The 15187-nt window shown below is 46.3% G+C and overlaps 1 protein-coding gene and 1 long non-coding RNA gene across 11 annotated transcripts in view; both read left to right on the top strand.

The window, feature by feature from the left end:
* The window catches only part of LOC118380856 (rho guanine nucleotide exchange factor TIAM1-like), a 125302-nt gene extending 118518 nt beyond the window's left edge, over positions 1-6784 (top strand). Inside the window, exons 28-30 of the mRNA XM_052479358.1 lie at positions 1569-1656; positions 4972-5144; positions 5353-6784. Coding sequence (XP_052335318.1) covers positions 1569-1656; positions 4972-5144; positions 5353-5963 — 872 coding nt within the window. The 3' untranslated portion in view covers positions 5964-6784. The remainder of the gene's footprint in view (positions 1-1568; positions 1657-4971; positions 5145-5352) is intronic.
* Positions 6785-6795: 11 nt separating this feature from the next.
* On the top strand, positions 6796-10717 carry LOC127911878 (uncharacterized). 10 transcript variants are annotated; one of them, XR_008079901.1, is made up of 4 exons: positions 6796-7614; positions 7654-7692; positions 7996-8190; positions 8275-10717. It is a non-coding gene; the product is annotated as an uncharacterized LOC127911878 (long non-coding RNA). The 10 variants fall into 10 exon arrangements; XR_008079873.1 differs by having other exon boundaries at positions 6796-7692; positions 8275-8508; positions 8548-10717; XR_008079818.1 differs by having other exon boundaries at positions 6796-7692; positions 8275-8547; positions 8587-10717.
* The last annotated feature ends 4470 nt before the right edge of the window (positions 10718-15187 follow it).

The following is a 15187-nucleotide window of genomic DNA, read 5'->3' as shown; positions in this document are numbered from 1 at the left end:
GTAATGTTCTTCTATTTCTGAATAGACTTGATGTTCTTTAATGTTCTTCTCTTTCTGAATAGACATGATGTTCTTTAATGTTCTCTGTCTGAATAGACATGATGTTCTTTAATGTTCTTCTCTTTCTGAATAGACATGATGTTCTTTGTAATGTTCTCTGTCTGAATAGACATGATGTTCTTTGTAATGTTCTCTTTCTGAATAGACATGATGTTCTTTGTAATGTTCTCTGTCTGAATAGACATGATGTTCTTTGTAATGTTCTCTTTCTGAATAGACATGATGTTCTTTGTAATGTTCTTCTCTTTCTGAATCGACATGATGTTCTTTGTAATGTTCTCTTTCTGAATAGACATGATGTTCTTTGTAATGTTCTCTGTCTGAATAGACATGATGTTTTTTGTAATGTTCTTCTCTTTCTGAATAGACATGATGTTCTTTGTAATGTTCTTCTCTTTCTGAATAGACATGATGTTTTTTGTAATGTTCTTCTCTTTCTGAATATACATGATGTTTTTTGTAATGTTCTTCTCTTTCTGAATAGACATGATGTTTTTTGTAATGTTCTTCTCTTTCTGAATATACATGATGTTATTTGTAATGTTCTTCTCTTTCTGAATAGACATGATGTTATTTGTAATGTTCTTCTCTTTCTGAATAGACATGATGTTATTTGTAATGTTCTCTGTCTGAATAGACATGATGTTATTTGTAATGTTCTCTGTCTGAATAGACATGATGTTCTTTGTAATGTTCTTCTCTTTCTGAATTGACATGATGTTCTTTGTAATGTTCTCTGTCTGAACAGACATGTTCTTTGTAATGTTCTCTGTCTGAATAGACATGATGTTCTTTGTAATGTTCTTCTCTTTCTGAATAGACATGATGTTCTTTGTAATGTTCTCTGTCTGAATAGACATGATGTTCTTTGTAATGTTCTTCTCTTTCTGAATAGACATGATGTTCTTTGTAATGTTCTCTGTCTGAATAGACATGATGTTCTTTAATGTTCTTCTCTTTCTGAATAGACATTATGTTTTTTGTAATGTTCTTCTCTTTCTGAATAGACATGATGTTCTTTGTAATGTTCTTCTCTTTCTGAATAGACATGATGTTATTTGTAATGTTCTCTGTCTGAATAGACATTATGTTATTTGTAATGTTCTCTGTCTGAATAGACATGATGTTCTTTGTAATGTTCTTCTCTTTCCGAATAGACATGATGTTCTTTGTAATGTTCTTCTCTGTCTGAATAGACATGATGTTCTTTGTAATGTTCTTCTCTGTCTGAATAGACATGATGTTCTTTGTAATGTTCTTCTCTTTCTGAATAGACATGATGTTATTTGTAATGTTCTTCTCTTTCTGAATAGACATGATGTTCTTTGTAATGTTCTTCTCTTTCTGAATAGACATGATGTTCTTTGTAATGTTCTCTGTCTGAATAGACATGATGTTCTTTAATGTTCTCTGTCTGAATAGACATGATGGAGTGAGAGAAAGATAGTCAGTGACTACAAATGAGTTGTTCTGTATGTGAGGTTATAACATGTGTGCGTGCCATGCAGACGGAGAGGGCTCTGCCGTGTGTGAGATCGTCCACGTCAAGTCCGAGTCAGAAGGACGGCCGGAGAGGACATTCCACCTGTGCTGCAGGTGAGCCTCCTGACCAAACTGATGTTTATCAGTCCTGACTGAAGAGAACATTGGCATTAAGTCACTGATTTACTTTGGAACCACCCTCAATATCTTTTAATCGTTTAAAAAAAAAAATCTTCATGTTTAATTAATTCATTAATATAGTGCCTTTCCAGATGCCCAAAGCACCAAGAGGGGAAGCTCCTTGATGCTGATTAATGCTGTGGCTATTGACCTATATACAGTTGAAGTCGGAAGTTTACACACACCTTAGCCAAATACATTTAAACTCAGTTTCACACAATTTCCTGACATTTAATGATTGTAAAAAATTCCCTGTCTTAGGTCAGTTAGGGTCACCACTTTATTTTATGAATGTGAAATGTCAGAATAATAGTAGAGAGAGTGATTTATTTCAGCTTTTATTTCTTTCATCACATTCCCAGTGGGTCAGAAGTTTACATACACTCAATTAGTATTTGGTTGCATTGCCTTTAAATGGTTTAACTTGGGTCAAACATTTCGGGTAGCCTTCCACAAGCTAAAGCCATGACATTATTTTCTGGAATATTCCAAGCTGTTTAAAGGCACAGTCAACTTAATGTATGTAAACTTCTGACCCACTGGAATTGTGATCCAGTGAATTATAAGTGAAATAATCTGACTGAAAACAATTGTTGGACTTGTGTCATGCACAAAGTAGAAGTCCTAACCGACTTGTCAAAACTATAGTTTGTTAACAAGAAATTGACTGACTTCAACTGTATGTCTTATTAACCATCTGAGAATTAAACCAATCAAATACCATTTTATTTGTCACATGGCCTTGAGGACAACAGGTGTAGTCCTTACCATGAAATGTTTACTTACAAGCCCTTAACCAACAGTGCAAGAAATAAAGAAAAAAATGTAATAAAAAGTAACACAATAAAATAACAATAATGAGACTATATACAGGGGTACAGGTTAGTAATGAGACTATATACAGGGGGTACAGGTTAGTAATGAGACTATATACAGGGGGTACAGGTTAGTAATGAGACTATATACAGGCGGTACAGGTTAGTAATGAGACTATATACAGGGGTACAGGTTAGTAATGAGACTATATACAGGGGTACAGGTTAGTAATGAGACTATATACAGGGGTACAGGTTAGTAATGAGACTATATACAGGGGGGTACAGGTTAGTAATGAGACTATACAGGGGGTACAGGTTAGTAATGAGACTATATACAGGGGGTACAGGTTAGTAATGAGACTATATACAGGGGTACAGGTTAGTAATGAGACTATATACAGGGTACAGGTTAGTAATGAGACAGGTTAGTAATGAGACTATATACAGGGGTACAGGTTAGTAATGAGACTATATACAGGGGTACAGGTTAGTAATGAGACTATATACAGGGGTACAGGTTAGTAATGAGACTATATACAGGGGTACAGGTTAGTAATGAGACTATATACAGGGGTACAGGTTAGTAATGAGACTATATACAGGGGTACAGGTTAGTAATGAGACTATATACAGGGGTACAGGTTAGTAATGAGACTATATACAGGGGTACAGGTTAGTAATGAGACTATATACAGGGGTACAGGTTAGTAATGAGACTATATACAGGGGTACAGGTTAGTAATGAGACTATATACAGGGGTACAGGTTAGTAATGAGACTATATACAGGGGGTACAGGTTAGTAATGAGACTATATACAGGGGTACAGGTTAGTAATGAGACTATATACAGGGGTACAGGTTAGTAATGAGACTATATACAGGGGGTACAGGTTAGTAATGAGACTATATACAGGGGGTACAGGTTAGTAATGAGACTATATACAGGGGTACAGGTTAGTAATGAGACTATATACAGGGGTACAGGTTAGTAATGAGACTATATACAGGGGTACAGGTTAGTAATGAGACTATATACAGGGGGTACCGGTACCGAGTCAATGTGCAGGGGCACAGGTTAGTAATGAGACTATATACAGGGGGTACAGGTTAGTAATGAGACTATATACAGGGGGGTACCGGTACCGAGTCAATGTGCGGGGGTACAGATTAGTAATGAGACTATATACAGGGGGTACAGGTTAGTAATAAGACTATATACAGGGGGTACAGGTTAGTAATGAGACTATATACAGGGGTACAGGTTAGTAATGAGACTATATACAGGGGGTACAGGTTAGTAATGAGACTATATACAGGGGTAAAGGTTAGTAATGAGACTATATACAGGGGGTACCGGTACCGAGTCAATGTGCAGGGGCACAGGTTAGTAATGAGACTATATACAGGGGGTACAGGTTAGTAATGAGACTATATACAGGGGGTACAGGTTAGTAATGAGACTATATACAGGGGTACAGGTTAGTAATGAGACTATATACAGGGGTACAGGTTAGTAATGAGACTATATACAGGGGTACAGGTTAGTAATGAGACTATATACAGGGGTACAGGTTAGTAATGAGACTATATACAGGGGTACAGGTTAGTAATGAGACTATATACAGGGGTACAGGTTAGTAATGAGACTATATACAGGGGTACAGGTTAGTAATGAGACTATATACAGGGGGTACAGGTTAGTAATGAGACTATATACAGGGGTACAGGTTAGTAATGAGACTATATACAGGGGTACAGGTTAGTAATGAGACTATATACAGGGGTACAGGTTAGTAATGAGACTATATACAGGGGGTACAGGTTAGTAATGAGACTATATACAGGGGGTACAGGTTAGTAATGAGACTATATACAGGGGGTACAGGTTAGTAATGAGACTATATACAGGGGGTACAGGTTAGTAATGAGACTATATACAGGGGGTACCCGGTACAGAGTCAGTGTGTGGGGATACAGGTTAGTCGAGGTAATTATACATATACATATATATATATACTATACATAGATAATAAACAGTGAGTAGCAGCAGTGTAAAAACAAAGGGGGTCAATGTAAATAGTCCGGGTGGCCATTTGATTAGCTGTTCAGGAGTCTTATGGCTTGGAGTTAGAAGCTGTTAAGGAGCCCTTTTGGACCTAGACTTGGTGCTCTGGTACCGCTTGCCGTGCAGTAACAGAGAAAACAGTATATGACACCGCCTGGTATATAGATCCTGTATGGCAGGATGCCCTGCTCCAGTGATGTACTGGGCCATATGCACTACCCTCTGTAGTGTCTTACGGTCGGATGCCGAGCAGTTACCATAGCAGGCGGTGACGCAACCTGTCTGCTCTCGATGGTGCAGCAGTATAACTTTTTGAGGATCTGGGAACCCCATGCCGAATCTGTTCAAATCTCTCTTTCGTCCAGTTCTGTGGACAGTAAGAAGGACTTCCTGAAGACAGTCCACTCCATCCTGAGAGATAAACAACGACGCCAGCTGATGAAGACAGAGTCTCTACCTCCCAACCAGCAGTATGTCCCCTTCGGAGGCAAACGCCTCTGTGCCCTGAAGGGAGCCAGACCTGCCATGAACAGAGCAGGTAGGTGCTGTCGGGAGGGAAGAGGCGTGTGTGGGGGGGGATTATGTGATTGGACGTGGGTCGTCTGTGTGCTTGTGTCAGTGTGATTTAAAGCAGGTAACCGCTAACAGCTAGCTTAGCTTATATTTTATATGTGATCTATTGACGTTATTGACCTAATCCATTCATCCCACTGAAACCTTGATGTCTGTTTCTCTTCCCTCTGCAGCGTCAGACCCGGCGAGGACCCTGGGCCGGAGGAAACTGGTGAGGAACCGGTTCACTATCGACACAGACATCGTCTTCGACGGCGAGCCGGACCAGGAGTCCCCTCTGTCTCCACTGTCTTCTGAAGAGCCTGATGGACAGGGACAAAGGGAAGGAAAGGAACAGGGGGAGGTGCAGGCAGGGGATACAGACCGCTGGGTGGAGGAGCAGATTGACCTGGAGCGCTACAAGGCGCAGCAGGAGGCGCAGCAGGAGGCGGAGGTGAAAGGAGGAGGAGACGTGAAAGAAACAGAGATGTTTAGTGGTGATGATGATTTCTGCCTGTCTGTCAGAGGACCCTCCACTGAATCACTGTCCAACACAGACCTAGATGGGCCTATCGGGTCCCTGTCCCTGGGAGAGGAAGGCCAAGAGAGGGGCCTTAAACACCCCCAGCCCCAGGGCGCCATGGGGACCACCACCCCAGGGATGAGACTTTCCCACCTGGGGAAGCAGCGTGGCCTAGCTGGGATGAGTTTGGATGACCAAGGGGCTAGGGAGGAAGGCGAGGACATCTGGCTACGCAGGGAGAACTGTCCCCCGGACTCAGGGGGTCAGACACTACAGAGCTAGAGTACAAGATCAGCAGGTGGTTACAGACAGTCTGTCTCACCACTCAGACAGAGAGCTTTATATGAGTTACAAATGGCACCCTTTTCCCTATTTGGGGCCCATAAGGTTCTGGTCGAAAGTAGTGCACTATATAGGGAATAGGGCCCTGTCTAAAGCAGTGCACTATATAGGGAACAGGGCCCTGTCTAAAGCAGTGCACTATATAGGGAATAGGGTTCTGTTCTAAAGTAGTGCACTATATAGGGAATAGGGTTCTATAGGGCCCTGGTCTAAAGCAGTGCACTATATAGGGAATAGGGTTCTGTTCTAAAGTAGTGCACTATATAGGGAATAGGGCTCTGGTCTAAAGTAGTGCACTATATAGGGAATAGGGCTCTGTTCTAAAGTAGTGCACTATATAGGGAATAGGGCCCTGGTCTAAAGTAGTGCACTATATATAGGGAATAGGGCTCTGGTCTAAAGTAGTGCACTATATAGGGAATAGGGCCCTGGCCTAAAGTAGTGCACTATATATAGGGAATAGGGCTCTGGTCTAAAGTAGTGCACTATATAGGGAATAGGGCTCTTCTAGTCTAAAGTAGTGCACTATATATAGGGAATAGGGCTCTGGTCTAAAGTAGTGCACTATATAGGGAATAGGGCTCTGTTCTAAAGTAGTGCACTATATAGGGAATAGGGCTCTGGTCTAAAGTAGTGCACTATATATAGGGAATAGGGCTCTGGTCTAAAGTAGTGCACTATATAGGGAATAGGGCCCTGGTCTAAAGTAGTGCACTATATATAGGGAATAGGGCTCTGGTCTAAAGTAGTGCACTATATAGGAATAGGGCTCTTCTAGTCTAAAGTAGTGCACTATATATAGGGAATAGGGCTCTGGTCTAAAGTAGTGCACTATATAGGGAATAGGGCTCTGTTCTAAAGTAGTGCACTATATAGGGAATAGGGCTCTGGTCTAAAGTAGTGCACTATATAGGGAATAGGGCTCTGGTCTAAAGTAGTGCACTATATAGGGAATAGGGCTCTGTTCTAAAGTAGTGCACTATATAGGGAATAGGGCTCTGTTCTAAAGTAGTGCACTATATAGGGAATAGGGCTCTGTTCTAAAGTAGTGCACTATATAGGGAATAGGGCTCTGGTCTAAAGTAGTGCACTATATATAGGGAATAGGGTTCTATAGGGCCATGGTCTAAAGGGTGCCATTTGGGAAGCATCCATGAGCTTCAAGAAATAATCAGTAAGCAATCAATCAATCAATCAATCAATCCCCACCCATCAATATTACATGTGCATAGAAATGCATGGCACAGCTTCTTCAAGCTGCTATATCGACTCCTTGTCAATGTACTTGAATGCCTTGTTGTGTACAGATACACAAGCCCTCCAATGGGAGCAATACTGGAATACAGGGAGGGGAGGGGTCTTATTGAATCAACCAATCATACGGAGACATGGAGGGGTCTTACCCAATCATATGGTGATGTGGAGGTCAAACTGTGAGAGACTGACTGGCTGGCTGGCTGGCTCACTGTCTGACAGTACAATCATGGACCCTAATCAATACTGTTGCTTGGCATGGTTTGCACATTGGGGCAGATACCAGGGGGTACTATAGGTTCCTGCCCATTGGGGCAGATACCAGGGGGTACTATAGGTTCCTGCCCATTGGGGAAGATACCAGGGGGTACTATAGGTTCCTGCCCATTGGGGCAGATACCAGGGGGTACTATAGGTTCCTGCACATTGGAGCAGATATAGGGGTACTATAGATTCATGCTCATTGGGGCAGATACCAGGGGTACTATAGGTTCCTGCCCATTGGAGCAGATACCAGGGGTACTATAGGTTCCTGCCCATTGGGGCAGATACCAGGGGTACTATAGGTTCCTGCCCATTGGGGCAGATACCAGGGGTACTATAGGTTCCTGCCCATTGGAGCAGATACCAGGGGTACTATAGGTTCCTGCCCATTGGAGCAGATACCAGGGGTACTATAGGTTCCTGCCCATTGGGGCAGATACCAGGGGTACTATAGGTTCCTGCCCATTGGAGCAGATACCAGGGGGTACTATAGGTTCCTGCCCATTGGGGCAGATACCAGGGGGTACTATAGGTTCCTGCCCATTGGAGCAGATACCAGGGGGTACTATAGGTTCCTGCCCATTGGAGCAGATACCAGGGGGTACTATAGGTTCCTGCCCATTGGGGCAGATACCAGGGGGTACTATAGGTTCCTGCCCATTGGGGCAGATACCAGGGTACTATAGGTTCCTGCCCATCATGCTCATTGGGGCAGATACCAGGGGTACTATAGGTTCCTGCCCATTGGAGCAGATACCAGGGGGTACTATAGGTTCCTGCCCATTGGGGCAGATACCAGGGGGTACTATAGGTTCCTGCCCATTGGGGCAGATACCAGGGGGTACTATAGGTTCCTGCCCATTGGAGCAGATACCAGGGGGTACTATAGGTTCCTGCCCATTGGGGCAGATACCAGGGGGTACTATAGGTTCCTGCCCATTGGAGCAGATACCAGGGGGTACTATAGGTTCCTGCCCATTGGAGCAGATACCAGGGGGTACTATAGGTTCCTGCCCATTGGGGCAGATACCAGGGGGTACTATAGGTTCCTGCACATTGTTGTCAAGTGTGCATATGTGTTTAGAACACATGAAACGCAGCTATAACTACTGTTCCAAGAAGGAGGGAAACGAGGTACAACACACTATGGGGAGTGGCTCTTCGGGGTGAAGGATCTAGAATCACGCCTCACAAGGCCAATTTACATCCTCTCCTTGTTGAAAGCCACACCTTCCGCAGGTGATAAGCGTGAGGCTCAGATTAATTCCTTCAATTAAATTACCGCTCTTTACCGAGCCCAGGAACAGGTGTTGTACCTCGTTTCCCTCCTTCAGAAAACAGTAGTTATAGTCAAAACGTTTACGTTCCCTTCCAGTCAGTCAACTTTGGTACAACATACTATGGGGAAATATAATCCCTCCCCAAGCCTCCCCAAGCCAACCCTAACGGATACTAAATGAACCTGACCCCCACCAGATGCGGTTGTTCCCCTTGTCCCCTGGTCCCAGCCGTAAGCACACTGTGCGCTGCCTGGTGACTTCCCCTTGTCCCCTGGTCCCAGCTGTAAGCACACGGTGCGCTGCCTGGTGACTTCCCCTTGTCCCCTGGTCCCAGCCGTAAGCACACGGTGCGCTGCCTGGTGACTTCCCCTTGTCCCCTGGTCCCAGCCGTAAGCACACGGTGCGCTGCCTGGTGACTTCCCCTTGTCCCCTGGTCCCAGCCGTAAGCACACGGTGCGCTGCCTGGTGACTTCCCCTTGTCCCCTGGTCCCAGCCGTAAGCACACGGTGCGCTGCCTGGTGACTTCCCCTTGTCCCCTGGTCCCAGCCGTAAGCACACGGTGCGCTGCCTGGTGACTTCCCCTTGTCCCCTGGTCCCAACCGTAAGCACACTGTGTGACGTCCAAGCGATAAAACCTCACACGTGTGTGGTGATGCCCAACTATCTCCTATAGTCAACGCTTTAAACAACGGCCGACACGTTGCCAGACTCCCGGTGGAGTGGGCACGTACACCGCGCTAGGTAACCCCTTGCTGCTATGTGCCAGAGAGAGAGAGATCCCCCACAATCCAGTGGGAGAGACGCTGCTGAGAGAGCGTCCTGCTGGATTAGCAAAACAGAAGAAAAACAATATGCTGGTCACATGACCCAGGCCCGTTCAATATACGTGAAGTGAAGTTCGCACCGGACACACGGCATGTAACCTCCGTTGCTCTTCAGAAAGCAAACAGAGGAGGCTGAAAAGGGAAATGGCTCATAAGCTAAGGATCTGTAGGACATGTCGGAGAAAAGGGCGCATTTGGACCTTAAGAGTCGCTCGGGGTGGGGGGGACTGGGGACTGAGGTTGAAGGTTGAGGCCGAGTCTATAGGAGAAAGCCCTGCCTCCAGCTGTTTGCTTAGAAATTCTAGGGACAATTAGGAGGCCTGCGTCTTGTGACCGTAGCGTACGTGTAGGTATGTACGGCAGGACCAAATCAGAGAGATAGGTAGGAGCAAGCCCATGTAATGCTTTGTAGGTTAGCAGTAAAACCTTGAAATCAGCCCTTGCCTTAACAGGAAACCAGTGTAGAGAGGCTAGCACTGGAGTAATATGATACATTTTTTGGGTTCTAGTCAGGATTCTGGCAGCCGTGTTTAGCACTAACTGAAGTTTATTTAGTGCTTTATCCGGGTAGCCAGAAAGTAGAGCTTTGCAGTAGTCAAAAGCATGGATATATTTGTTGAACCTCTTCCATATCTGGTCAACAGCAGTACACTGTCAGAAGTTCTGGGTAAGTCTCTTTGAAAAGATGTTGAAAGGGGGCCACACCCACCCAGATTGTTGAAAGGGGGCCACACTCACCCAGATTGTTGAAAGGGGGCCACACCCACCCAGATCGTTGGAAGGGGGCCACACCCACCCAGATCGTTGAAAGGGGGCCACACCCACCCAGATTGTTGAAAGGGGGCCACACCCACCCAGATCGTTGGAAGGGGGCCACACCCACCCAGATTGTTGAAAGGGGGCCACACCCACCCAGATCGTTGAAAGGGGGCCACACCCACCCAGATCGTTGGAAGGGGGCCACACCCACCCAGATCGTTGGAAGGGGGCCACACCCACCCAGATCGTTGGAAGGGGGCCACACCCACCCAGATCGTTGGAAGGGGGCCACACCCACCCAGATCGTTGGAAGGGGCCACACCCACCCAGATCGTTGGAAGGGGGCCACACCCACCCAGATCGTTGGAAGGGGGCCACACCCACCCAGATCGTTGGAAGGGGGCCACACCCACCCAGATCGTTGGAAGGGGGCCACACCCACCCAGATCGTTGGAAGGGGGCCACACCCACCCAGATCGTTGGAAGGGGGCCACACCCACCCAGATCGTTGGAAGGGGGCCACACCCACCCAGATCGTTGGAAGGGGGCCACACCCACCCAGATCGTTGGAAGGGGGCCACACCCACCCAGATCGTTGGAAGGGGGCCACACCCACCCAGATCGTTGGAAGGGGGCCACACCCACCCAGATCGTTGGAAGGGGCCACACCCACCCAGATCGTTGGAAGGGGGCCACACCCACCCAGATCGTTGGAAGGGGGCCACACCCACCCAGATCGTTGGAAGGGGGCCACACCCACCCAGATCGTTGGAAGGGGGCCACACCCACCCAGATCGTTGGAAGGGGGCCACACCCACCCAGATCGTTGGAAGGGGGCCACACCCACCCAGATCGTTGGAAGGGGGCCACACCCACCCAGATCGTGGAAAGGGGGCCACACCCACCCAGATCGTGGAAAGGGGGCCACACCCACCCAGATCGTGGAAAGGGGGCCACACCCACCCAGATCGTGGAAAGGGGGCCACACCCACCCAGATCGTGGAAAGGGGGCCACACCCACCCAGATCGTGGAAAGGGGGCCACACCCACCCAGATCGTGGAAAGGGGGCCACACCCACCCAGATCGTGGAAAGGGGGCCACACCCACCCAGATCAGGGGGCCACACCCACCCAGATCGTGGAAAGGGGGCCACACCCACCCAGATCGTGGAAAGGGGGCCACACCCACCCAGATCGTGGAAAGGGGGCCACACCCACCCAGATCGTGGAAAGGGGGCCACACCCACCCAGATCGTGGAAAGGGGCCACACCCACCCAGATCGTGGAAAGGGGGCCACACCCACCCAGATCGTTGAAAGGGGCCACACCCACCCAGATTGTTGAAAGGGGGCCACACCCACCCAGATCGTTGAAAGGGGGCCACACCCACCCAGATCGTGGAAAGGGGGCCACACCCACCCAGATCGTTGAAAGGGGGCCACACCCACCCAGATCGTTGGAAGGGGGCCACACCCACCCAGATCGTTGGAAGGGGGCCACACCCACCCAGATCGTCGGAAGGGGGCCACACCCACCCAGATCGTCGGAAGGGGGCCACACCCACCCAGATCGTCGGAAGGGGGCCACACCCACCCAGCATCTTGTTTTATTCAACCCTTATTTTACCAGGTCAGTTGACTGAGAACACATTCTCATTTTACAGCAATGACCTGGGGAATAGTTACAGGGGAGAGGAGGGGGGATGGATGAGCCAATTGGAAGCTTGGGATGATTACGGTGGCCATGATGGTATGAAGGGCAGATTGGGAATATAGCCAGGACACCGGTTTAGCTAATTAAGGGTCGGACAGTTGTTGTTGTCAGTTCTTCAATGAAATCTGGGAACGGGTAGGTGGCACTTGACTGTGTGACTGTCAGGTACTTCCCACCGAACCGTGATAACTTCTGCGGCGGGGGTTGAACACGGCCGCGTCATCTCCAAATGACGCCCCGCGGCAGAAGTTCTGTTACCTCTATTCCCGTAGCGCGAGGAGGTCCCGGAACTAAGTCCTCTTCGTCATCCGAGAAAACTCCCCGGGGCAGTCAAGAGACGAGACCAAAGTCGTCATTCCAAACCTGGGCCCTGTATGTAACCAACCGTCTCACTTATCCCCCTGTGTTAATGCTTATTCCAACTGTTCCGACGACAGCCCCAAGGTCTCCCTCCGTTTCCTGCACCTCAGTCCCAGACGATGTGTCGGCATCCGGGAAGGGAAAGTTGCCGTCGGTAACACTTAAACTTTAAACTTAACACTTTCTTTGTTGTAACACTAAATTCTACATGTATTTTTATGGAGTTTGCCCGCAGTACGTGGCGATGGGCACACTGACTGGTTGGAGGGAGGGCCACCTGAGCATGCGCCAGGCCGAGACAAACTACTCAGAAATGATCTTTCAGAGAAATACTATAACCGTGTGACTGGGGGACGGTTTTAGTTGGCGCAATGTAACGTCTCGCTTTCTAATTGTTTGTTTTAGTAGCCTGAATCGGTCCTGTTCACATCGAGGTGAAAGAGCGGAATAATTGAAGGTAATGAATCCGAGCCTCGGCGCTCATCACCTGTGGAAAGTCGGAGCTTCCAGGGAAGCGCGGATTTCGTCGGCCCTGTCAGGCGAGACCGTAGATCCTTCAACCGAAGTAGCGAGAGTGCGACTCCCCGTAGAATGTTGAACCGACGTTGACTGACACAAAGGGAACCTTGTCATTAATACAGGTAACGAGTGGAGGACAGAGGAGCCTCTTAAAGAAGAAGTTAGTGAGAAGTCTGTGAGAGCCAGAAATCTTGCTTTTGTACCATAGTATATTATCTGAATCCTTCCACAGTTCAAGGTTTGAGGACAGCCTAGTCAAGTCTTGCAAAGTTTACTAATAGGTGTGTGTTTTACATTTTATTCTAGCAACACAGATGCGTTTTTTTTTTTTTTGGAGCAATATTACTTTCTTCGTTCGTGTATATAATATTGACTTCCTGTTTTGAAAAACCGAAACCAGGCTAGCTTTTTAGTCTTACAACTATTTGGTTTATTCTCTGATGACATAGAAGAGAAGAATGATGTTTTATTCACCCGGTCTTCACTGAGGCTAAGGGAATTGTGTTTTTAAGTTAACAAAATCCTGTTTTACTTGAATTGTCATATTATTCGTTTGTAATCTTTTAGTTGTTGTTGGTCACCCATGTTCCTTTACTTTTCATTCCACCGGTTCTGATCACTACATTATCTTTGTGAAAACTAACTCTTTGTGCACATTTTTGCTGTGGACAACTTGCACATGCATTCAATAGTCTTTTTCTGTTAAGAAATTAATTTCTTACAGTTTCTCTGTTTGTTCACCACCGATAATGCACTATCAATAGCTTTGAATTTATTTATTCATCTAGTGAATTGGTGTTGATGATATTTGCCACCACAACAGACCCCCCCCATCAAGATGGCGAAAATGTGTAAACATAAATCCTCTAATAATAATATTAATAATTATAATACTTGTGAAACAACCCATTGTGCTACTAAGACTGCATTTTTATTACTCTGTATGTAAATATTATAATGTGTTTATCATATCAAATAAATTGGTTTCCTACTTGTCATTTACAGCACTGTACGGTTGTTTTCAGTCTTTGGTTTGGTTCAACTTCAGCTTCTGGTGGGTATCTATGGACTGTGAAATGTTGTAGAGAACCGTTTTTTCGAGAGACAGAGAGAAAATAAATATTTATGTCCAATGTGCCCAGACATGTCTGGGGAAAAAAAGCTAATTCTGAGAAAAATCTTCCTCTATGTGATCCGGAAAGAGGGAGAAGAACACACACTCCGTGATAAAGACCACACTCTCCGTGATAAAGACCACACACTGTGATAAAGACCACACACTGTGATAAAGACCACACACTATGATAAAGACCACACACACTGTGATAAAGACCACACACACTGTGATAAAGACCACACACTCCGTGATAAAGACCACCCACTCCGTGATAAAGACCACACACTATGATAAAGACCACACACTATGATAAAGACCACACACTGTGATAAAGACCACACACTATGATAAAGACCACACACTGTGATAAAGACCACACACTGTGATAAAGACCACACACTCCGTGATAAAGACCACACACTATGATAAAGACCACACACTCCGTGATAAAGACCACACACTGTGATAAAGACCACACACTATGATAAAGACCACACACTCCGTGATAAAGACCACACACACTGTGATAAAGACCACACACTGTGATAAAGACCACACACTCTGTGATAAAGACCACACACTGTGATAAAGACCACACACTGTGATAAAGACCACACACTCCGTGATAAAGACCACACACTCCGTGATAAAGACCACACACTCCGTGGTAAAGAGAAGACCACACACTGTGATAAAGACCACACACTATGATAAAGACCACACACTCCGTGATAAAGACCACACACTCCGTGGTAAAGAGAAGACCACACACCGTGATAAAGACCACACACTCCGTGATAAAGACCACACACTATGATAAAGACCACACACCGTGATAAAGACCACACACTCCGTGATAAAGACCACACACTCCGTGATAAAGACCACACACTCCGTGATAAAGACCACACACCGTGATAAAGACCACACACTCCGTGATAAAGACCACACACTGTGATAAAGACCACACACTCCGTGATAAAGACCACACACCGTGATAAAGACCACACACCGTGATAAAGACCACACACACCGTGATAAAGACCACACACTCCGTGATAAAGACCACACACT

The sequence above is a fragment of the Oncorhynchus keta genome, chromosome 1 (genome assembly GCF_023373465.1).
Source record: "Oncorhynchus keta strain PuntledgeMale-10-30-2019 chromosome 1, Oket_V2, whole genome shotgun sequence".
Lineage (NCBI taxonomy): Eukaryota > Metazoa > Chordata > Actinopteri > Salmoniformes > Salmonidae > Oncorhynchus > Oncorhynchus keta.
The sequence above is the reverse complement of the archived record's forward strand: the minus strand, read 5'-3'. Positions and strand labels throughout refer to the sequence as shown.